This window comes from Rhinatrema bivittatum, chromosome 1 (genome assembly GCF_901001135.1).
Source record: "Rhinatrema bivittatum chromosome 1, aRhiBiv1.1, whole genome shotgun sequence".
Taxonomy (NCBI): domain Eukaryota; kingdom Metazoa; phylum Chordata; class Amphibia; order Gymnophiona; family Rhinatrematidae; genus Rhinatrema; species Rhinatrema bivittatum.
The window spans coordinates 51,181,069-51,207,110 of NC_042615.1; the positions used below are offsets into that span (position 1 = coordinate 51,181,069).

Below are 26,042 nucleotides of genomic sequence, written 5' to 3' on the forward strand. Positions count from 1 at the left end.
CGCGTAACCCTTTCAAAACCCCCCTGTGCATGCCGAGCCTATTTTGCATAGGCTCGGCGGCGCGGGCAAGCCCCGGGGCTTTCCTGGGGGGGGCGCGGGCGGGCAACAAAGGTAGGGGGGGTTTAGGTAGGGCTGGGGGGTGGAAGGAAAGTTCCCTCCGAGGCTGCTCCGATTTCGAAGCGACCTCGGAGCGAACGGAGGCAGGCTGCACAGCTCGGCGCGCGCAGGCTGCCGATTTTGCACAGCCTTGCGCGCGCCGATCCCGGATTTTAACAGATACGCACGTATCTATTAAAATCCCCCGTACTCTGTTTGCGCCTGGTGTGCGAACAAAAGTACGCGTGTGCGCAAATTTGTAAAATCGACCCCATAAAATTGTGCGCGCATATGCTTACACCCAGGCTATTTTATATCGTGCACAAGTGTGCCCGCAAGTTATAAAATGGCCGTGTATCTGGGCGATGAAAGGTAAAAAAGGAGTTGATTTGTACAATCTACTCGCTGTCTAGCTTGATGCACTCTCTTTTAGGGATGTGAATCGTTTTTCGACGATTAAAATTATCGTCCGATAATTTTAATATCGTCTTAAACCGTTATGGAACACAATACAATAGAGATTCTAACGATTTATCGTTATAAATCGTTAGAATCGTGAGCTGGCACACTAAAACCCCCTAAAACCCACCCCCGACCCTTTAAATTAAATCCCCCACCCTCCCGAACCCCCCCCCAATGACTTAAATAACCTGGGTGTCCAGCGGCGGTCCGGAACGGCAGCGGTCCGGAACGGGCTCCTGCTATTGAATCTTGTTGTCTTCAGCCGGCGCCATTTTCCAAAATGGCGCCGAAAAATGGCGGCGGCCATAGACCAACATGATTCCACGGCAGGAGGTCCTTCCGGACCCCCGCTGGACTTTTGGCAAGTCTTGTGGGGGTCAGGAGGCCCCCCCCAAGCTGGCCAAAAGTTCCTGGAGGTCCAGCGGGGGTCAGGGAGCGATTTCCCGCCGCGAATCGTTTTCCGTACGGAAAATGGCGCCGGCAGGAGATCGACTGCAGGAGGTCGTTCAGCGAGGCGCCGGAACCCTCGCTGAACGACCTCCTGCAGTCGATCTCCTGCCGTCGCCATTTTCCGTACAGAAAACGATTCGCGGCGGGAAATCGCTCCCTGACCCCCGCTGGACCTCCAGGAACTTTTGGCCAGCTTGGGGGGGGCCTCCTGACCCCCACAAGACTTGCCAAAAGTCCAGCGGGGGTCCAGAAGGACCTCCTGCCGTGGAATCGTGTTGGTCTATGGCCGCCGCCATTTTTCGGCGCCATTTTGGAAAATGGCGCCGGCTGAAGACAACAAGATTCAATAGCAGGAGCCCGTTCCGGACCGCTGCCGTTCCGGACCGCCACTGGACACCCAGGTTATTTAAGTCATTTGGGGGGGGTTCGGGAGGGTGGGAGATTTAATTTAAAGGGTCGGGGGTGGGTTTTAGGGGGTTTTAATGTGCCGGCTCACGATTTTACGATTTTTCACGATATTTTACCCCCCCAAACGGCAACAATACGATTCCCTCCCCCTCCCAGCCGAAATCGATCGTTAAGACGATCGAGGACACGATTCACATCTCTACTCTCTTTTACCTTTCGTCACTCCAAATGACAGAAAATCTTCATTGATGTCAACTTTGCTGTTTGTACTTCTGACTGTGTATGTAAAACTGCCCCCACAAACCTACCCTACAAACCCTCCAAACAGAGTTAAAAGTGCCCCCTCTTACAGTGGTATAAATAACGTTCCCTATTGGTGTCTCTCTTTCTCTCTCCCTCTCTCTTTGCCTGAACGGTGATAAAAACGTTTTTGGCTGGTAATGCGGCTGCAGTGGATCTATCAGCATGCAATGCGAAAATTAGCACTGGTGCGATAAATTTATTGCAAATTGCGGGAGCAGGGAAATTATCCTAACCACGCCCCCTTGTTATCACGGGCGCTATTTTCACTACATTTATAACTTGTTGATGAATCTAGGTCTAAAGCTGCACAAATTGAAGTCACTGGATGAAAGATGAGCCATTTCAAAACTGTGCAAGCAAATCAACTTACAGATTTGGCACTTTTTTCCCTACTTTCAGCCAATTCTTTAATCTGGTCCTAAGTTGGGTTACAGTCTTCAGTGTACAGAATGTTACATTACTACAGCTTTTTCTGATAGGTCCACTTTATTGTGCTAGCATTATAGAATATCGGAGAGCAAAAATCCTCATTCTGACTGTTCTTGACTTCGGTTATCTCATATAAGTGTGATTTCAGTTAAGAAGAACTGGCCATGTACAGGAATGACGAGATAATGTTTGCATAGATTGCCTCTTCCATGAAATTATTTGCAAATGCAGTGAAATAAAAAACTGACATCAGAAAAATGTAACTTTCAAGAGGGTGGGGAAGTGGAGGGAAACCAGTAATGGAACTTAAGAAAACACGGGATGAAGAGGCGTGGGGAAGCAAGAGGAAAGTCAAACATTAAATACCGTGTTTCCCCGAAAATAAGACAGTGTCTTATATTAATTTTTGCTACCAAAGATGCACTAGGCCTTATTTTCAGGGGATGTCTTATTTTTCCATGAAGAAGAATTCACATATATTGTTGAACAAAAAAATGAACATTTATTATATTCTGAATAGTTGTCTGGTTATGCTGGTTTGTGATGACAACTAACTGTGAATCCTGCAGGGTAAAAAAATCACAGCTGCATGCTCTGGTGTTCTGTGCGACGGGCATGCTCCCAAATAAAAACTTTGCTAGGTCTTACTTTCGGTGGAGGTCTTATATTTAGCAATTCAGCAAAACCTCTACTAGGTCTTATTTTCGGGGGATGTCTTATTTTCGGGGAAACAGGGTAGGAGCTGTGGTATTGCAACAGGCAGGGAAAATGGGCAGATTAGATGGTCCATTTTCAGCTGCTGTGTAGCTCGGTTAGTTAGCCGGATAACTTTATTCAGCTGACAAGCAGAGTGTATTCAGTGGTACGGTTGTGCCGCAGGATATACCTGGCTATCAAAGATAGCTGCATAAGTTTAACTAGCTATCTTTAGGACAGGTCTGTGGCCTGACCAAAGTTAGCTGGATAAGTTATCTGGGTAACACTGAACATCGGCATTCGCCGGATAGTGACTCCAGCTAATGCCACTCCTCCCCAGAACGCCTATGCCTGCCCCCGGAACATTCCCTCACTTTTCCGGCTAAATTCTAGCCAGATAACTAGTTATCCTGGGAGAGAAAGAGAGAGCACGTGGGAGACTGTGCAAAGACTGAGTTTTACAAGGGGACTTTTCTGGCCACAACAAGGATACCCCGTCCACCTGGGAACCTTGCCAGTCCAAGACCTGGAGGATGAGAGTTTCCCTTGCACTGGTAGTGAGAGACCCGTCCCACCAATGCAAACACCAATTATACACACTAATTATATTCAGGTTCCAAATATTTACTGTAAAAGAGACTTGGGATACCAGATTGATGAAGAGAGATATAATAATAATAAAATATATAATAATAAAGATATGTTATTTTGCACAAGTACCATTTATTGTATTTGAAAGCAGCCTGCTGTGATAACCTAGTAACATAGTAAATGACAGCAGTTAAAGACCAAAATGGCCCATCCAGTCTGCCCAATTAAGATTTATCCTCTTTTGATAGATGTGCATATAAAATTCCCAAATGCAACCCAATACCAACTCCCTCCATGGCTCTTCCACCTGATTTCTCAACCCTCCTATCATAATGTGTCCCAAGCATGGCCCAAGTCCATCATAGTCATTATACAACGGGCCTTCCCATGCTTCTTTGAGGCCCCAATGAAGCTATACTAAGGCTGGTTTGGGGTTGTAACTGTTGCTCTGTGCAGGTCACCCCCTTGCAGGTTAACTCAGCTGTTTCTGGGTTGTAACTGCTACTCCTTGCAGGTTACCCTCATGCTTTTTTGGATTCCTGATGCAATTTGCCATTGCTGTTTTGGGTTGCAACTGCCGCTTTGTGCAGGTTATCCCAATGTACTTCATTTCCATCCTCTTGCCACTATGGATCCTCTGTACTTATGTCACACATTTTTCAATTTTGCTACCATTTGCACCTGAATGGCATTAGTCATCCACCAGCCTTGCCGTGGAAAAAATATTTCCGGCAGTTTTTCCTGAGTCTTTCCCCTTGGAACTTCACATTATGATCCATAGCTCTACAACTTCCCTTCCATTGACAAAAGTTTGTTTCTTGTACACCATTAAAGCCTTTTGCGTATTTAAAGGTCTTTATCGTATCTCCCTCCAGTCTCTCCTCTTCTCTACGTTTGCCTCTTCTGCACCAGTTTAATTGCCTATGAACCCCCTCTAGTTTCTCTCTATTCTTTCTGAGATATGTATTTGTTGTTATATAAATTGTATAGACCTAATATGCTATATACATAGACCTAACAAACTAAACATGCAAACAACATTTGGGGCCTTGCTAAATATGGTACCCGGTAAGCCAACTGTGAAAACTTGGATTCCATTGAACAGACATAGCACCTTGTATTCCTGTAGTACGAACATCTGACTGGGCATTAACTGATATAACAACAGACAACAAACAACTTAAATTCATGCTACTGCCAAGTAAGGAGCACTAGATTAACTGGCAAGCCTTGGGCTCTGCAAAAAGAAAACAAAATTAAATACACACAGGGCAGGTTACCATAATGTAAAGAGGTGCTGACTGGGAACTTATCCCAGATACATTAAAACCCAAAAACGCACTGAAAAGCCTCAGGCTCCTCGAACAGAAAGAAAACACACCAGACTCCTCTGAACTAATTTTCTTGTGACATGGTGGAAAGAGTAGGGTAATCTAAGGTAAGTGTGGGGACCAAACAGTTCATATCTGAGGTTCTGCCAAACAGAGTAAGCTGTGAAGTAACTGGCAAGTGAATGTCTCTGCTGAACAAGTAAAGTCTGACAAATGATACAACAGAATGGTTTAAGCTTTGCAGCTTACAAAAGAATAGGAAAAAAAAAAAAAGACCGAGGAGTGTTACACCAAAAGTCATTTTCGTATGACATGTGACAAGCATCTGGAGTCCTACACTGTGTGTGAAAAATGGAAAGACACTCAAGTGACAATTATTCTTCAGTCAAGTATGTTTTTTTCTGAAAAAAAAACCCATGCAGATCTATAATCAAGGAAACATAAGTGGAGTGATATTTTCCAAATTTACCTTCTACTGCTCTTTTGAAGAAAACTTTGCAACTGCCACAGGTAACCACCCCATAATGGCATCCCGAGGCTTCGTCACCGCACACCAGGCAGACTTTGGATGGTCTTGATGATCCAGTTGATACACTTCTCAAAGAAGAGCTGAAAAAAAAAAACCAAGAAAGATGTGCCATTCAACTGATATATTCCTGAAACCATGCTGGCCATGGTACAAAGTTAAAGTAGTAATTTAAAGCAAAGGTTTGCTGTGAATGAATCCAGGTGCCTGAACACTGAACAGCCTACTGTCATCACTGCTGTGCTATGTATAAGACCAGCATTAATTATTCTATACATGTGTTTTAAGTTAATCACTGTCATAGAGGGTAGAGTAAGGGAATATTGTGTTAGCTTATAAAAAATAAAATGAGTTACGAAAACCGACAAAATAGTTGGTCAGAGGTGGTAACTTTACTGGGCCTTTACTGCTGAAGAGGGAAATTATTAGAAATGACACTTGCATTATGTCTGTAGATCATAGAAAGAACATAAGAACATGCCATACAGAGTCAGACCAAGGGTCCATCTAGGCCAGCATTCTGTTTCTAACAGTAGCCAATCCAAGCCATAAGAACCTGGCAAGTACCCAAAAACTAAGTCTATCCCATGCTACTGTTGCTAGTAATAGCAATGGCTATTTTCTAAGTCAACTTAATTAATAGCAGGTAATGGACTTCTCCAAGAACTTATCCAATCCTTTTTAAACACAGCTACACTAACTGCACTAATCACATCCTCTGGCAACAAATTCCAGAGTTTAATTGTGCGTTGAGTGAAAAAGAACTTTCTCCGATTAGTTTTAAATGTGCCACATGCTAACTTCATGGAGTGCCCCCTAGTCTTTCTATTATCCGAAAGAGTAAATAACCAATTCACATTTACTTGTTCTAGACCTCTCATGATTCTAAACACCTCTATCATCCCCCTCAGCCATCTCTTCTACAAGCTGAAAAGTCTTTCCTCATAGGGGAGCTGTTCCATTCCCTTTATCATTTTGGTTGCCCTTCTCTGTACCTTTTCCATCGCAACTATATCTTTTTTGAGATGCGGCAACCAGAATTGTACATAGTATTCAAGCTGTGATCTTATCATGGAGTGATATAGAGGCATTATGACATTTTCCGTTTTATTCACCATTCCCTTTCTAATAATGCCCAACATTCTGTTCGCTTTTTTGACTGCTGCAGCACACTGAACCGACGATTTCAATGTTGTTATCCACTATGACGCCTAGATCTCTTTCTTGGGTGGTAGCACCTAATATGGAACCTAACATTGTGTAACTATAGCATGGGTTATTGTTCCCTATATGCATCACCTTGCACTTATCCACATTAAATTTCATCTGCCATTTCGATGCCAAATTTTCCAGTCTCACAAGGTCTTCCTGCAACTTATTACAATCTGCTTGTGATTTAACTACTCTGAACAATTTTGTATCATCTGTAAATCTGATTACTTCACTCTTATTTCTTTCCAGATCATTTATAAATATATTGAAAAGTATGGGTCCCAATACAGATCCCTGAGGCACACCACTGCCCACTCCCTTCCACTGAGAAAATTGTCCATTTAATCCTACTCTCTGTTTCCTGTCTTTTAGCCAGTTTGTAATCCATGAAAGGACATAGTCACCTACCCCATGACTTTTTGCTTTTCCTAGAAGCCTCCCATGAGGAACTTTGTCCAAAGCTTTCTGAAAATCCAAATACACTACATCTAAGGTTCACCTTTATCTACATGTTTATTAACTCCTTCAAAAAAGTGGAGCAAATTTGTGAGGCAAGACTTGCCTTGAGTAAAGCCATGCTGATTTTGTTCCATTAAACCATGTCTTTCTATATGGTTTGTGATTTTGATATTTAGAACACTTTCCACTATTTTTCCTGGCACTGAAGTCCGGCTAACCAGTCTGTAGTTTCCCGGATCGCCCTTTTTAAATATTGGGGTTACATTAGCTACCCTCCAGATTTCAGGTACAATGGATGATTTTAATGATAGGTTACAAATATTTACTAATAGGTCTTAAATTTCATTTTTGAATTCCTTCAGAACCCTAGGGTGTATACCATCCGGTCCAGGTGATTTACTACTCTTCAGTTTGTCAATCAGGTCTACCACATCTTTTAGGTTCACTGTGATTTGGTTCAGTCCCTCTGAATCATTACCCATGAAAACCTTCTCCGGTACGGGTACCTCCCCAGCATCCTCTTCAGTAAACACTGAAGAAAATAAATCATTTAATCTTTCCGCGATGGCCTTATCTTCTCTAAGGACCCCTTTAACTCCTCGATCATCTAACGGTCCAACTGACTACCTCACAGGCTTTCTGCTTTGGATATATTTTAAAAAGTTTTTACTGTGAGTTTCTGCCTCTATGGCCAACTTTTCAAATTCTCTCTTAGCCTGTCTTATCAATGTCTTACATTTAACTTGCCAACGCTTATGCATTATCCAAATTTTCTTCTGTTGGATCCTTCTTCCAATTATTGAATGAAGATCTTTTAGCTATAAAAGCTTCTTTCACCTCCCCTTTTAACATGCCGATAATCGTTTTGCCTTCTTTCCACCTTTCTTAATGTGTAGCTGCTCCTTTCAGTTTTTTTTTTAATTTTTCTCATTTTATCAAAGTTTCCCTTTTGAAAGTTTAGCACGAGAGCCGTGGATTTGCTTACTGTCCCCCTTCCAGTCATTAATTCAAAGAAAAAAAACCAAACAATTATTTGTTTGTCCAAGAGGATATGGACATTTGGTGAACCAGAGATACTTCCCAAATGGGAACACAGGATTTTCCTAGCTACTGGTCAAGAGAAACTATGTGACTGACTACTTAAAAGAGCACTGAAAAAAGAGGAGAGCCTTTTTCAATGGAAAGGAGGCTGTAGAACGAGGGGTCATGAGATGAGGGTAAAAGGGGGTAGATTCAGGAATAATCTTAGAAGATATTTCTTTACAAACAGATTAGTGGATGTGTGGAACAGCCTCCCAGTTGAGGTGGTGGAGACAAAAACAGTAACTGAATTCAAGAAAGCATGGGATAAATACAGGGGATCTCTAAGGAAGTGATGAGAATTATAATGCTAAATTAATTAGACAGCTGGGCAGACAAGATGGGCCGTATGGTCTTTTTCTGCCATCATGTTTCTATGTCTCACTGAATGCTGTTCCCTCACAACTTATCTTACCTAAGGCCACATTTATTAAAATGGGATGTACACTAACCTCCATTGTTTATCTATAGGCTCCATTAATTTCAATGGGGCCTATTTATTAAAAATGCACATTAGCGCATTTTAATATATATATACTCTTAATTTGCTAAGTTTACAGGCCTTGCCAATTTATTAGTTATATGCTTGAAACAAAGTAGTACATTGACAGCTATTTATTTATTTATGAACATTCAATATTTTGTCTTTTACCAAGAATGCCTGGTTAGGTTGATTCATTTTTAAGTAAATACTGGTGATGTAAGGCAAACTTTTAGTGCTTACCTATAATATATAAGAAGGCACATGACATTAAGCCCTAAAACCACACATAAACTGAAGTTTCAACAGAAAGGCTGGTAGGGGCTGGGTACTGCATGGAGTTGATGTACCCAAGTTTAAGAATAGAAAGAATATATTTATTTAGTTATGCTTTTTATATACTTCGTTCCATAGGTTGATCACAACAGTTTACAAATATAGCATTGAATTACATTGTGGAAAATGTTTTTCAAACTGCATTAATAAAACTGTGAAAAAAGATATAAGAGAGTTATGTCAACAATGGAAAATAATTCCAAGGAATTATTTAAATAGAAGATTTAAGAAATTATAAAAGTAAAAGGAAATTAAGTTTAGGACCAGCAATAGAAAACATATGATCTCTGATTTGGGTTAGATGAGTAATATTGCTGGAAGGTATAGTGACCACAGGTGCATGAACTCTGCCAGGCAACGAAGTGGCACAGACAGCAAGTCTCCAAGGAGTCCTGTCTCAGAGTCATTCTTGCTGGTGAGGCACGTTTAACCCAAGCACGCTGCATGGGTTAGGGATAGGGGATTCCATACAAAGAGGGAAAATGAGAAAACGATAAATAAAATCAGACGTTTTGTAAGTGAAAAAGCACCTATAGGTCACTATAAGATGAACATATCTGATTTGTATCATAAATACATTTTACAGCATGGTCATTCAATCCAATTTATCCAGTCAGAATGGAGAGAGGAGATAAGGAGCAGCATTTTCTTTCTGCTAAAACAAAGGACTTAATATATTACTGCTCTCCCAGTCATTAGAGTTGATATAGAGCAGAGGTGGCCAACTCTGGTCCTCAAGAGTCACAAACAGGCCTGGTTTTCAGGATATCAACAAGAAATATGTATGAGATGCATTCGCAGACAATGAAGGCAACATATGCAAATCTACATGATGCATATACATTGTGGATATTCTGTAAACCAGACCGGTCTATGGCTCTTGAGGCCTGGAGCTGGCTACCCTGATATAAAGAGTACTGGTATTAAAGATCTGAAACATTGAATTTTAAAAAGAATTACTTCTGGTGGGAGAAGCAGATGTACTTCCTGCACTTTTTCCAATCAAAATGTACCACACTGTCTTGATAAGACAAATCTGATTTGAGTTTCTCACCCATAGCCAGATTTGAGTAGGTCATATTCAATGGCAGTCCTCAATCACAATTAGGAACATTTTTACTGAAGCAGCAAAATGTTAGTTTACATTTCTTGTCAATTTCTGTCCCCATAAAATGTCATGAGTTACAGTGTAAATTTATGTGTACACATAATCTAGGCAAGTAATTCTTTTGAAAATTAGATTTATATTTCTTGTTGGTTTTTTTTTTTTTGTTAAGACTAATGAGCCTATGATTAACATGGACATTGATACTATAAAATCATAATTTTAACATGAACAGTGATTTTCATCCAAATGGGATCCTAAAGCCTAAAGCCTTGATTCATAGCACTTCTGCAACACATACATACAGCTTCCTCTGGTGTTTAACACTCACAGTTTCGCTGCATGAACACTGCATGGTATATTTCAAAGCTTTCTACAGCAAAAATAGTCATTATTACTTTCCTGTTTCAATTAGGTACATGGAAGCAGAGGTGAGTAAAGCACCCTGCATAACTTACACTAAAATTCAATACAAGAATAGAAGTGAAAGATTTTGGAATACTTCTATGTTGTAAATCACTCTGGGGTGAACTTTGTTCCAGAGAGGCAGTATATAAATGCAACACAACAAAACTTCTACAAAGCTTTCTACTCAGTACTTTTAAGGGCCGGGTAACATTTATTGGATCATGCTTTTCAAATCATCCTCACTGTGAGGATACACATCTGTGGCTTCAAAAGATCCAAGATTGGTCCAAGAAAAGGTTTCACGAAATGCAAAGATTTCGGTCCACTGTGGTCCTTCACAACAAGACACTATCTTAAATTGTTCCTGGGGAAATTCTGCACACAAAAATTTAAAATTCTGCATACTTTATATTGGCCAAAATAACAATATAAAGAGAGGCAGATTAGCCTATTGGGGGATCGGGCATCCCCTGGTGGGCTGGTCGCTCCAGTCACGTGGTCTGCCGTGCGCGGCTGTGACAGAGCAGTGCTCGGCAGACCACGTGATGTGTCCTGGGCGGCGAATACCCGGGCTGGTCGACCTCGGGAATCCACCGCTGAATATAAATCACAGTTTTGAGTAATTAATTTAAAATGTAATAAAGAAAAGTTATTATTCAAAGATGCAGAGTTTTAAATATTTTGAGCAGAATTTCCTGAAGTACACTGTAAGAGTATCCCTTCCACCCTCTCTCCCTACTCTCCTGGCCAGACCCTTTCACTTTGTCCTCTCAGGCCCCAACTCCTCCAACATCTACTATCTCTCCCCTTCCTCTCTAGGCTCAACCCTTTCCATTCTGTCTTCATTCTTCAGCCCTCCACTCCCACAGTTTGACCCTTATCTCAAAAATCCTATTTAACACTGTTAAATCCATTACCCACCCTCCTTCCACCATGGGCAAATTCCCCAAAGCTAACTCACCTCAAGCTCTATGTGAATCTTTTGCAAATCACTTCCATTGTAAGATCCAAAATCTGATAGACTCTTTCCCTGCTACTGCCACCCTTATTTCTCACACTAACCCCGATTTTTCTAGGGAATCTTTTGAGTTTGTTGCCAGTACTGAAATCTATATTATCATATCTAAAATGAAACCTACTCTTTGTGCCTTTACCCCCTGTTCAACTGCTCTATTCAAATCAATCAAAGATAACATTGTATTACTCACTGCCTAGATTGTCAACCTATCGCTTTCTATGGGTATTATGCCACATTGCTTGAAAATTGCTGCTGATACATCTATCCTAAAAAATCCATCAGTCACCTCAACTGACTATAATAACTATTGGCCTGTCTCCTCACTTTCTTTCCTATCTAAAATCATTGAATCAGTAGCCTTAAAGTAGCTTTCAAATTACCTGGACGAACATTCTCTTCTTGATCAATATCAATTTGGCTTTTATCACCATCATAGCACCAAAACTCTTCTCTTATCTAGTACAGACACAATTCATCGAGCCTTTTGACTCTGGGACTTCTTATGTATCCATTTTCCTAGACTTATCTGCCACTTTCCACACAATCAATCATGAAACTTTACTTTCTCACCTCAGGAACATTGGAAATTCTGGTTCCGTCATGTCTTGGTTCTCATCCTATCTAAACAATCGATTCCAGCAAATAAACTTACACTTCTCCACTTCCTCTGGTTTCCTCTCAACACTGGTATACCTCAAGGCTCGGCACTCTCCGCAGCGCTATTTAACATCTAATATTACCCCCATTTGCCAGCTGCTCTCTACCTTAGCAGTCTCATATCTTATATATGCTAATGACATCCAATTCTAATTTCCTACTTGCCAGTCCTGATTTATCACTTTATGCCCATCTTCTGTGAAGTAATGATTACGCCACAACAAACTTTCCTTAAATCTCTCAAAGACTATTATCATGATATTCGGTAACCCCTCTTTCGATATCCCTAGTTCTTTATCTATTAATGATACTCCTATCAAAATTTCTTTCATTGCTCGCCACCTCGGCATTTACCTTGATTCCAAGATTGACATGAAAACTCATATTAAATCAGTAATCAAATAAACCTTCTATAAACTTCATCTCCTCAGACATGTCAAGCCTCTTTTTGATCCTACAGCCTTTTGCACTATACTACAATCTCTAATCCTTACTGGGCTCGACTACTGCAACTCCTTATATCTTGGCCTTCCTTTAACTTTCTTCAACTATCACATAACGCAGCGGCATGTCTTCTGACCAACACCAAATTACATGAACATATTTCACCTTTACTTCTAAAGTTACAGTGTAGCCAACTTGATTCACAACCACAATAGCGCATGGCTTTCCACAACTCTTCATCTTTCCACCCCTTCACGAACCCTCCAATCTCAAACCAGTTTCTTCTACAGATTCCCTCCCCCAAATCAGCCAGACTCTCTAACAAGAGAGTGGGCCTTTTCCCATCACTGGCCCCATCTCTCTCTCTCTCACACACACACATCTCTGCACACAGGTCTCTCTCACCGGGCCTCTCATCCATCGAGCAGGGCATATCTTCGCTGTGACTGGCATGGGCTCCACTTGTGGCCCATGTGAAACTCAGCCTTTTTCGAGTATGCACATTCACACGTGTAATGTCTATATCATCTTGTTTAGGGCAAGTGAAATACCCAGAGCATATTTATGGTATGACATCAGGACATTCTAAGGGTAAGATGTTTGTCTACATTTCAGTCAATTTACAGATTCATTTAATGCTCTTGAATACTTATATGCCCAGTTCCCTATGAAATGAGGAGAACAAGCAGTCACAATACACATCTGTAGGAAAAATATATTAGAGTTAAAAATAAACAAAATAAACAATGTACAAAGCATTAACTGCTTCCTGCCCCACTGCCAGAATATAAACTTTTCCATATCTGCTTTCTACCTTTGCTTTAACTGGTGAATAGTTTTAGTGTCCATAAAGGTGTAACACTGACTACTCAGATGACAACATTTATTTATTTATTTATAAACTTTTATATACCGTTGTTTGGTCCATGCCATCACAACGGTTTACAAGCAAGAAAATTAAAAATAGAAAAATGGTAAAACTGTTAAATAATAAAAATGCTATTACAATTCAATAAAAATAATTAAACATTGGAGTCTAAGGATATAACATAAAATGCTTAAGAGAATTCTTAAATAATTAAATAACTAAGAAAGAACAAGCCATCTAAATCATAAAAAAACTTGATAAAAATAATTACAAAAATAAAAATGACAATTGTAAGTACTTATTAAGAATAAATAAAGTAATCAAAACACTAAAAACAATTAAAGATGGTCAAAAATAATCCAAATAAATATCATTATAAAATGGTGCAGTGCAGATGAAATAAAATTAAAACTTTAGCCAATGCCCTCCTTGTATGCTTGCTCAAAAAGCCAAGTTTTAAGATATTTTCTGAACAATTTTAAGTCACTCTGTAACCTCAGGTTCGCTAGAAGAGTGTTTCACAGTCCAGGTCCTGCTAGCGAGATTGCTCTTTCTCTAACCGTAGTGAGTTGTGCTGTAGATATTGAGGGTATTGATAGAAGCCATTTGTTAACCGATCTAAGGGGGTCATTTATCAAAGGCTTATTGCATGCGATACGGCTGTATCACGTGCGAAAAGGGCCTTTTCGCATGCGATAGAATGCAAATGCAAATTAGGTGGAGGGGCGGAGTCGGCGGTGTCTTCGCTGCCGGCGACAATGTTACTAACATTATCGTCGGCAGTAGCATGCTGAATAGCACCACCTTTCACGGTGGCGCTATTCGGTGCGAAAGCTGCAGGCTTTCACAGGCCCGCCCCCCATTTTCGCAGGATTCATCATTCTGCGAGAAACGATGAATCCAGGCTTAAGGTTGCGTTGCGGTATATGGAGTCATACCACAGCGTTCAGCCATGAATCTTGTAATTGTTCAAAACATTCAGTATTCAACCTCTGCAATACTTACATAGTCCAACAGCTCATAATAGTATTCAACACATTATCAGAGAAAAGAAGTGGGAAATGGAGCCGTAACTTTCCCCGTATAAGAGCTCTATCTCTATACCATCTACCGGTCAGTGTAAGGGAATGCCTTTTATGTCTATGTACTCATACATGGCAGTTGTAGTAGGACCCACTAAACTTACATAGCACCATCCATCACCCACGTTGGGAAAGTGAAAGTGAGAAAACCTCTTATCTCCTTTTCAGCAGTATAGAGAGATGTGCTTGATATTCCACTCTTCCTGGACCAGGCTTAAAGTGGATTGCATAATAAATAATCAAATACTCAATATGCAATCTATTCTGTTCTAACATTTCTTGCAAAACTGAGTGAGATTTCTGTCATGTTACATCGTTAGAATGAGCGAAATTGTGATATGTAAGAGGGTTGTACCAGCAAAGTGTATTAAGATGAAAGATGCATTTAATACACCTGGGAGAATTCTGTGCTACTGTGGAGCGCAGAATTTGTGCAGAATTCCAATTTTTTGTACAGAATTTGGAGAACGTGTCAGCGGGCCGCGAGCGGACCCTGTCCCACTTGGGACAAAGATCTGGCAGGCCCAATGACAGCAAGTGGAGCCCATCCCACTTGTGGCAAAGATGAAGAACTGTCAGGCCAGCGGCCGCAAGTGGAGCCCATCTCACTTGTGGCAAAGATCAAAACAAGCCCATCAGGCACGAATGGAGCTCATCCCGTTCGCAGCAAGAAGATGGCAGGCCCGGCGGCAGTGAGTAGAGCCCAGCCTGCTCGTGGCAAAGATGAAGGGCCCTTGGGGGGGGGAAGAGAGAGCGAGAGAGCACACCTAGGCATAATGTCCTCACGCTAGATAGGTATTTATATCTCTGTGGGAGGCCCACCTAGTCACACGAGGTGAGGGTTAGGTATTAGTGTAGGGGTTAGGGGCCACTTTGACATTCAAAGTGAGACGCAGGAACAGAACATGTCTCTCTTGTGAAGATTTGATGACCTTCGGAGTGAGGAAACTCACTCCAAGATGAGATTTGTGCAATGTTCTCTCAACCTAGCTTGATGGACTCTCTACCTGGATAACTTCAAGCTAGGTTGAGAGAACATTACACAAATCTCATCTCTGGGTGAGTTTCCTCACTCCGAAGGTTATCAAATCTTCACAAGAGAGCACTGTTCTGTTCGTACGTTTCACTTTGAATGTCTAAGTGGCCCCTAGCCCCTACACTAATACCTAAACCTCACCTTGAGGGACTAGGTGGGCCTCCCATAGAGATATAAATACCTATCTAGGGAGTGGGCATTATGGCTAGTCTCTCTCTCTCTCTCTCTCTCTATCTAGGAGTTTAAACCTACTAAACATGGTCCCCTCCCAGTGGTTGTATGTAGGACATACATCAATTCTGGCACTTATCGCAAAGTGCGAAAAAGTTATTGCAATTTGTGCTAAGATAGTGCTTCACGTAGGTATTGCGATAAACTGCCTATTACCATAAAACACACTCCTTTTCCTATCGCATGTGATCGATATTTACTGCATTTTGATAAATCCAGGCCTTAGTGAGAAATTAGGGAAGTAATTCTGGAACAGCTTGCATAAAGCAGCCAGTAAATGTGTGCATAGATTATACCAAATTTCAAAATGAACTTACATGTGTATGTTTACTTAGAAAATGTTCCAACAAAGCTAGTGTATGAAATTTTCAGAAACTTTATGCATAGGAAGCTTAACTTTCAAACTTATCTGCGGTACTGCATTTGTGCATGCAAGTTGAGATGCAGAGATTAACCTAGTATTCCATAAACTGTGCACTGGGAGCTTGATAGTTTATAAAATACCACTTAATTCTGCTCTGAAAGTACACACGTATCTTCTAGTACGCGTGAATATCGCCAAAGCAAGAAAGTGCTTTTTTTTCTCTGCCTATTTTACAAATAGACCTTCATCTATTTTAGGCACACAAAATAAAATATAACATGTATGCATAATACCCTCTAGATGTGTCACTTTAAATATTAAGATCTTGAATCTGCTGTAGGTTAATCTAATAAACTGAAATGAACAGCACAGATAGACAAGGCCACAGCAAGAGGCGGGCACAGCCCCATTTACTCCTGACACTGTGCCACAATTCAGGGGTACTTTATAAGTGGACAATTATTTGGCTGAGGCAGTGTGCTACTTTTTCATATTACCTAACAGCACCTGTAAGCTCTTTTCCCATTTGTGAGTATCATCGGGTCCAGCATAACCTTCCCCTATGCAGACAGACATCCAAGATCACCCCTGTTTTTAACTGTTTTTGCAGTAGAGATGCTCCAATCAACATATGGCAGATTAAAATCTCCCACCCTACAATCTTCTGTTTTCCTTTGGCTATCTTTTGGTGTCCTTGCAAGAACGGCATGCAGCTAAGTTTTCCTATCACAGGTTGCAAGTGCTATGACAGAACAAATCCTGGCCAGCTGGATAAACAAGGGGAAAGGACAACAGCAAACTTGAGTATCCCACCGAGCCTCCCATTAACTTCTGGGGCTGAGCAATCAGACATTTCTTGGAATAACTTTTGCCATACGAAATGTCCGCTGGGTGCACGACCATGAATAAATTGTGTTCTTCTGTCATACACTTGCCAGTTCGTTAACTTCAGTGCCTTCCGTGATTCAATACATGAGTTTATTTACAATTTCATTCAAATTATGGTCTCCGTAACCAAGGTGTGTAAGTAGTTCACCTGCCATCAGCTGGGCAGGGGAGTGAGAAAAGAGGGCAGGGGAGACCCATTTGTTCTGGGTTCTCAAAAACTTTTTTTTTAGGGGGGGGGTGCTTTATTTTGCTTTCATGCGCTGTCATGTTTCATTATTATTATGGTTAGAGACCAAAAAAAAAAAAATGTTGGGTGTGGCCTGGGCCTTTGGCATGGCCTGGGGGAAGAAAAAGGAACAGGTTGGGCAAAGCATGAGAGGAGAGAGGGGGAGGGGGAGGGCCAGGAGATAGAGAGAGACAGGGAGAGGCTGGGTAGCGTCCTATGGGCGGGGGGAGAGAGAGAGGGAGAGACCTGTGCAACCACATTGGAAAGAGAGAGAAGACCTGGTGGGGACAGTGGGGAGACAGAGAGCTCACAGTGCTGGGGACTCCACCCCCCCCCTGATGCTCTTTGTGTATTCTTGCTCCTTGGCTCCTAGTCTGTGAAAGGTTAAGCCACCCCTGCCCTAGAAATGTATTGTCACATCAGCGGCAGTATAATACATGTTTCTAAAAATAAGTATAAAATGCCATAGGATTGAGTTGGCACGAAATGAAAGAGCTGTAAAGACACTGTACATCCAAATTGTTGTATTATTGTTACACAGATAAGTGGCTATAAAATACACATGTGAAACCCTCAACAAACACAACGTTTGACTTCTAAAAAAAAAACCGGCTGGAAGTAACATTGCTAATCATGAATACAGATTTTTCATGGGAGCTGTTCTTTCCTCAACAGGGAAACACAGATGGCGTATAACCTATTCCTTCTACGTGATAATTATAATCATGTTGTCAAGTTGCTCTCAATGACTTGACTTGACCATGACAAACAGTATGGGTTTTTGGTTTTTTTTTTAAATCAGGGCCAAATTTTCAGGCTTGTACTCAAGAGAGCTGAATTTTCTGAATTCATTTAACTTGATTAAACAGAGCTAGAAGATTTAAACGTTTCCGTGAGAAACAATTACACATCAAAATAAACAAAATCTTGAAAATACACACAGCACTATTTGTTTCCCTTTTTTAAGTTACTGGACATCTCTGTCTGTACTTATGAAAATTCTTATCTCATCTTGGGGTTTTTTTTTCCCTCCTCCGTCTATACAATCTCCAAAGCAATAAGCCAAATTGAAGCCCCTTCCACGGATATACTGAAACATACACTGTGGGAAAGTGTTTGACATGGAGAGTGTCCCGATAAAACAAAACTGGGTGTGTAGAGCCTTGAAAACAGAATAAAGCAGTCATCTTTCAGTACAACAGGTTTGACGAGTTTGTGCATTCAGCTCTGCTCCTATTTTCCAGTTGAATCAGTATGACAAAGCAGTGTGTCTTTTGACACAGTTTACTCCTGCTCCTTTCAACACCAGACACCCAGGGTCAGGTTGCTTCAAACACCAAACCACTCCCCCATGTATACAGAGAGGTAGTATGTCTGTTACACAAAAGGCTATTAGCAGGGCGGATCTCCCTTAAATTCACTGCCAGGCAGGCCAAAAATAAAGTTTTGTTTCCATTTGTCTCTCATTTGTTTGCTGACATAAGTATTTAAGTGCCCTAATGAGTAATACAACAAAGACTATTTCATAATAATTTTCTTCACCATTGCTAGGTTAGAAATTGTAGAAGAGGGTTATTTTTTTTTCCTTTCCTTTCTCTGTTCCGCCTGCGTCTCCGTGGAGAACCATCCCATTGCTTAGCAGTTGGCAGGATTTTTCTTATTGTCCCCCTACCTCTCTTCATATTTATTTGCCTAGTGCTACAGAACGTTCCTGTGGGTGACCCTTTGGCAGTCAGTCATTAGGTGTAAGCCGTCAAACTGGAAAGGGCCTTCTCGATAGGAGGCCAGACACTGTGGAACTCTATCCCTGAATTTATCCGAATGATCCCTAACCGTAAAGAATTTTAAAAAAATGCTAAAAACGTATCTGTTTGATGATGCCTACCACGTACAATAATCAATACGTTATTCTGGCTGGACCATTACGATGTTAAACTTTTTATAAAAACTTTGTTCTATTTTGTCTTGCTAAGTTTGTTTTAAATTGTGTTTGTTTGATTGTAAACCGCCTAGACGGACATGTAAATGCCTAATTGTGTGGGATATAAAACTTTTTAAATAAATAAATAAAATAAATAAAACTGGTCCTAACTTAGCTCTCCCTCCTGGAGCTTTGTGTGGCAGCCCAAGAACCACAGGCAAGAAGTCAATAACTGTTCTACAGAACCGGCCCTAAAGTTATAAGCAACAGCCTGCCGAACTATTCATGCCAAGGACCCTTCTTTGGTAACCCCCCAGAGAACTATATAGATCATATCCAGAACTCTCAGACCTTCTTTGAATCCTTAACAGACTTAAATCCATTCCCAGATTGATACCTTGCTTCTTTGTTTTAGCCTACATTAGGCTCTGTAGCATTTACGTTATGTTATGTTATTACCCCATATATCTGTATCCAAGTTACTTTTACCTGTTCATTGTAAGACATTAACTTGTCATTGTTCTGTTCAGAATGTAAACCGAATTGATCAGTAGCTCTGTTATTGGAAAATCAGTATATAAAAGTGCAAAATAAATAAATAAAGTTAACGCATTTAATGGAATGGACATTATGGCAGCATGGTCTGAAATGAAGCGAATCATATTTTTAAACTGGGACTCGAGAGTATTTAATAAGAAAAAGAAATTAAAAAAAAAAAAGTGATAGCAAACCGCCTAAAGGCACAAAATGAAGTATTATATGAAATGAAAACAAAACATATTCCAGATTAAGAAAAATATTCAACGAGGATATAAGGAACAAAGATGCGCGCGTGTTTTCAGCTTTAGTGCACTGCTACCACCCACCACAGTGGCTATGAGATGCATTCATTTTATTCATTTAGCAGTTTTGCTTCAGGGCGAATGCTTTACAGAATAAGAAAGAGTCACGGCCAAACAAATGAGAAATAACTTAAAGAGAAACCGCAGTAAAAAAAAAAAAAAAAAAAGGAGCCACACCAATAAGGAACTAAGAGAAAATCAGGGATTGTAGAATGGCAGAAAAAGAAAAAAAAGAGAGAGGGGAGTGTAATGTAAATCTATTGGACATCAGACACTCACATGCTTATGTTCGATTAGAAAATGACCCAACAAAGCTACCTGCACAGGATTACCCTTGCTTATTTGTGTGCAAAACAGTTTCGGAAACATTATGCACAGGGAGGATAATTTTCAGATCAATAAGCGTGATTTTCAAAAGCATCTGCACACTTAAAACCGGGCTTTACACGTGTAAATGCACTTTACCTATGTAAGTCTGTTTTTGAAAATTGCTACAATATATGCCATTGAATTGTCAATAGGTTTTACTCGCGACTAGTGCACTTAACGTATGTACCGTATTTTTCGCTCCATAAGATGCACCTGACCATAAGACGCACCTAGGATTCAGAGGGGGAAAATAAAATAAAAAAAAAATGGTGTGCTAAACCGGTTCTGTTCCCGGGGGTCTGTGCATCTTATGGAGCAAATTGGGGGTAATCCAAAAACAGGAAAGGGGAGCAAATCCTGCACTTAAACAATACACAGTTATGGGAGAAGTGCAGAACAGAGTAAAAGTCCACACAAGGATTTCAATATGATATTCAAAATGTGTGGCGTTGCTATCACCAAGTAAATCATTTTGAATATCATACTGAAATCCTTGTGTGGACATTTACTCTATTCTGCACTTCTCCCATAACTGCAAAGTAGGGGTGTGCATACAATTTTTTGTCCCAGTTTCGTTTTCGGGTCTGGGGAGGGCCATTTCGGTCCACTCCCTGGATCAGAAAACTTTTATCGTTCTTTCGAGGGGAAAAAACCCCCCCCCCCAACCTTTAAATGTACTTAACTACAACCCCCCACTCTCCTGACCCCCCCCAAGTCTTGCCAAAAGTCCCTGGTGGTCCGGGGGGGGGTGTGTGTGTGTCCCGGGAGTGATCTCCTTCTCTTGGGCCATCGGCTGCCAGTAATCAAAATGGCACCGGCGGCCCTTTTTCCCCATGCTCCTACCATGTGACAGGGGCCGACTAAAGTAAAGTAGGACTTACCCATGCGAGTCCCAATTTGTGTGTGTAAATTGGCCAATTTTTAAACATGTTCATGTAAATGAAATTAAACGGTACCAATTAGTCCACCAGTTCACCCAGTCCTTCTTCAGGTCATTGAGACCCTCCTGGTTCTTCAGCCTGAACTTCCCCCAGTTCAACCAGACCTCCTACCCAGTCAATACTACACAATAAACACGTTTAATATCACTTAGGCCAGATGATTATCAGATGTAAAAATATGTGAGTAAGAAAGACAATATACATGCATAAGTATCTTTTAAAATAGCAATTTCAGGGGGGGTCATTCATCAAATCGCGTTAGTGCCTTATCAAATCCTTTAGGGAGGCACACATATTAGTCAACTTTTTATACCACTGTAGAAGGGGCAACCAGTAACTCAGGGTGAGGTTTTGGTGGTGGCCTAGGTTTTGGGGGGCAGTTTGACATGCACAGTCAGAGGTATGAATAGCACAGTACACATCACTTGAAGATTTGATGTGATTCAAAGTGTTGAAAGGTACACAAAGATGAGATTTGTTCAATGTACTCTCCACCTAGTTTGATGCACTCTCTGCCTAGCTGCTTTCAAGCTAGGTCAGGGGTACTGTAGCAAAGTTTGAAAGTTGGGCTCCCAGTGAAGAGTAAATATTGATCTACTGCTGTGGAGCAACTCTTTAAAATTCTTATGTGACTGTGTCCATGGACATCCCAACTTGCTTGGATCCCAGAAATGTAATTAGTGTTGCCCTACAGGTGTTGCTAGATAATCTGAAAAGCAGCACAGGGCCTCAAGCCTGTGATTGGCCTCTCACTTGTTATAAAGTTCACCTGGATCTGAATTTGCAGCAAAGTGCTTCGTCTTTAAATGCCTGAACAAACAGAGCCCTGAGTATCTCTCTCAACTTCTTTTTTCCTATACTCCCACAAGACAACTCCAATCCTTCTTTTCTCTCCTTGCCTGCCAAATTGACTTGTAGACTACTTCCTGCTTTTAGCTGCTATCACCTAAAATCTGGAAGAAGTTTCCGCAACCCCTGCAGCCTGTTACTTCGCCTTTCGAATAAAAAGAAAAGTCAAGGCATGGCTGTTTGACCAGGCCTTCTCCTAAGTTTCTCAGCAATGGCCTTCCAGTGCATGACGTGACTATTCATGTTCAGGTTCTGAAGGAAGCAATTTTGCAGTGCTACTGTGGCTGCAAGTCTGATTCCGTTATGATTGCACCTTACAACTGTTATTGCCACTGTACTTGTGCACTTGATTTCAATTTGATTGTAATCCGCCTTCAGGCCATTCTTGGAAAACCGTGGAATATCAAACGTTCCTAAATAAACAAATAAATAAAAAAGGAAGAAACAACAAAAAAAAAAACAACCAAAAATCGGGGCTGTGCTGCCCCCTTTCTGGAAATGTTTCTTTCTGCTTTTCACTCCAATTTATTCGACTAAACCTGCAGCAGATTCACATTTTTTGATACTTAAAGTGAGACAACTAGAGGATCATTTTTAAAAGCCTTCTGAGAGTAAAATAGTGTTTTACCTGCAGAAATACCATTTCATAAAATTGCCTGGGTGAAGGAGGCGGGAACAACCTCCCACTGGGCCAGGAAAAGGAGAAGGAAGCAAAAGCAGCTTCCTGTCATACCCGATAAAAGAGAAAAGTCAGCCGACTCCTGCCCAGACTGATGAGGAAAGATCAGCCTTCTGCCGGCTCTGCAACACACACCTTCCGGGACTTCACGACGCACCTGTTGAGAACCACTAGCCTAGAGGATTGCGAGCCCTCTGGGGATATGGAAATACCTCCAACACCTGAATGTAATCTGCTTTGCAGTGTCTGAAAAAGCGGAATATAAATAAATAAACATCTCTGCCCAGCTCTCAGAACATGGGCAAGAGGCATCTTATGGGCAAGACTGAGGGAATAAGATCAGAGGGAAAAAAAATTAGAATATAGGAAAAAACAAAACAAAACCAAGTGACGTTATTGTGTTAGAACGCTGCAGAGCCGATAGTCTGTGAGTTCCTGGGGGGAATCTTAGAATACATGACAAGTTTCCTAGAATGGCAAAGGCAGAAAATGGCACACAGGAGTCTCCACTGGCACAGGGACAGGCCATCATCAGCACACATTTTTTTCATGTCTTTGTCTTGTGGCCAGTGATGTAATCATGTTACCTGGATTACTTTAAGAGAACAAAAACACTGGTGTAACAATTGATACTATTTGTAATGGTTTTTAGGCAACGGTTTAGTATATGAATACTGACATGGTAATTTTCAAAGCAAAATGTAAATGAAACATACTATCGTAACAAATTTTAAAAGCCCATTTACCCACGTTAAGTGCACTTTACGCGGGTAATACCTATTGACAATTCAATAGCAATTTTTAAAAGCATCTGAAAATTAAATAAAAAATACTCTATTGAATTGTCAGTAGGTATTACCCATGTTAAGTGTACTTAACGCTGGTAAAAGGGCTTTTGAAAATTGTTATAATAGTACATTACATTTATATTTTCCTTTGAAAATTGCCTTGTGAGTATCATAAAAGAGACAGTCAATATGGATTCAAGATCCAGTCATTTGTGTATAGCCATGCACATCGCACTACAGACAGCAATAGCCTGTTAAAAAAAAGCGTCAAGATTGTTTATTGGACCCAGAAAACACCACGAAAGCCGATCTATCATAGCCATCAGGCAAACAAAGAAAGAGATAGATCAGAAGTCCTTAAAACTGGATTCTTTATTTAAAACTGTTAAAAGCTGTGATTTATACACTGCTACCATAGTTTGTGTTCACTGTAATTGTTCACTTGCCAATGGTATTTTGGTCGTATTTTTGTATATTTATTTAATTTAATTGTATGTCCATGTATATATATTTTTGTTTGCATATTAATGTTAGTAGTGTTCAATTTATTTCTTTTGTATACATTTCATTGGTGCTATTTTGATTTTTATATTTATATTTTTTGTGGGAATTTTATATGTCATTTATATGTTTTTGTATGTGATTTACATGTGTCATATGTTGCAGCCCCTGAAGCAGCCCAACGTATGTGAACGAAACTCGGGCAACTTTTGGGCAACTTTTAACAGTATTAATAAAGAATCCAGTTTTAAGGACTTCTGATCTCTCTCTTTCTTTGTTTACAAGATTGTTTATTGGTACACGGCACACAACAAATCAGGTAAAGCATTAATTTTTAATGTTGAATTTTTATGTAATCATGGTAGTTTAAGAAGGCATATACAATAGTTTGAAGTTATTTATGTATTTTTCTAAAACTGAGGTTTTACACATGTCAAATTCAGCAGAATGTTTGGCATATTCATATAAAATTGACTATGTCAAAAGATACTAAGGAAAGAAAGACAGGTGATAACTTTATAAGATATTGAAAGAGCCAATAGATGTGTGCTGACTTTGACTAAGCCTGATCTTCAAACCTGTTGCATTTACAAATACACTTAAGTAATAATTTGTAGTGATGACTTTAAAAGAACACATTTTTAAATAGAAGAGTCAATAAAGCCAAGACTATTCCTCTACAAGATTACAAAAGCTGATGAATTAAGATAAAATTATTCTATAAAACAGATGTCCTGCATTGAAGTGAAGTTTTCATAAATGTTTCCCTTTAGTTAAAAATTAGACATTCTAGGCTTGTTACATTTACATTTTCCTTTGAAAATTATCCTGAAAATAACTTCTCATTCAGTAAGTAAGTGTATTCATTTTGAATAAATGAGTAAAATGAGACAAATTAGGCCATTTTTTGTTTATTATGAATGAAACAAACAGAAAATAAGCCTCTGTCAAAAATACTTAAAAATTTCCAGGCATTTTTATATTTGTGTAATTAAAAAAACCCAAAACAAACAAACAAAAAAAAAACCAGGCCTCTGGCAAGACCATGTCTTGACTTGGTGTTGTTGCTAAGTTCTAGGCCCAACGTTGGGGCTAAGCTCGAGGTCGTATCCCATCACCAAGGTCTAGGCCAAATGCTGGATCCCATCACCAAGTTCCAGCACTAAGCCTTCCATCATCTTCCTTCTTGTTCTATCAACTAAAAATTATGCTGCCCGCTCAAAGGATTTGCCACAGTGATGCCCTCCTCCTGAGCGGATGACACAATTTTGATGTACAGTCAAACATTTCAGTGGTCATACATCAAAATGGCACTATCTGCTCAGAAGGAAGGTGTCACAGTGGCACCACTGTGGCACATCCTTCAAGCAGATGGCATCATTTTTAGTTTAGGGAAGAAGAAAAGATGGTGGAACACATAGTCCTGGGCCCCAGTAACAGGACTCAGCCATGAGCGGGGCCCCGGCACTGGGCCTGGGCTTAGGTGATAGGACCTGGGATCAGGTCAGGGCCTCAGTGACTAGATCTGGCCTTGGATTGCTCCTTGCCATCAAGCCAGGGTCCCTGGACCCAGCCTTGGGTGGGCCCTGGTATTAAGCTTAGGGCTAGGTCCAGGCCTTGACAATGGGACTCAGCTTTGGGCTGGATCCTAGAGTATGGCCTGAGCCTCTGACTAGGTAACCGAACCCAGCCTGAGCCTCAGCAATGGAACTTGCCCTCGGGCCTGGCCCCAGGGTTCGGTTTAGGTCTGGGTCTTAGCGACAGGACATGGCCTCGGCGAAGAGACCTGGCCTTCAGAAATTTACTCATTCCTCCCTTGCTGCTGGACCTGTTATTTCACCTCAACATGCTTTTCTAGGACCAGGAGGAATGGTTGGTTTGGGTGGAGCTCCATCCCTCTCTCTCACAATCACACATTTTACCCTCTCTCTTTTGCAGAAATATATTTATATATACCTGTTTTTT

The 26,042-nt window shown here is 40.7% G+C and overlaps 1 protein-coding gene across 5 annotated transcripts in view; it reads right to left on the reverse strand.

Moving 5' to 3' along the window:
* NR3C2 (nuclear receptor subfamily 3 group C member 2) overlaps positions 1–26,042 on the reverse strand; it is a 531,591-nt gene that overhangs the window by 234,834 nt on the left and 270,715 nt on the right. For all 5 annotated transcript variants that reach the window (XR_003857159.1, XM_029604625.1, XM_029604838.1 and 2 more), the window contains exon 3: positions 5,236–5,375. Coding sequence is in view for 4 of the 5 variants with exons in the window: in XM_029604625.1 (XP_029460485.1) it covers positions 5,236–5,375 (140 nt within the window). In the remaining variant the exon portion in view is untranslated. The remainder of the gene's footprint in view (positions 1–5,235; positions 5,376–26,042) is intronic.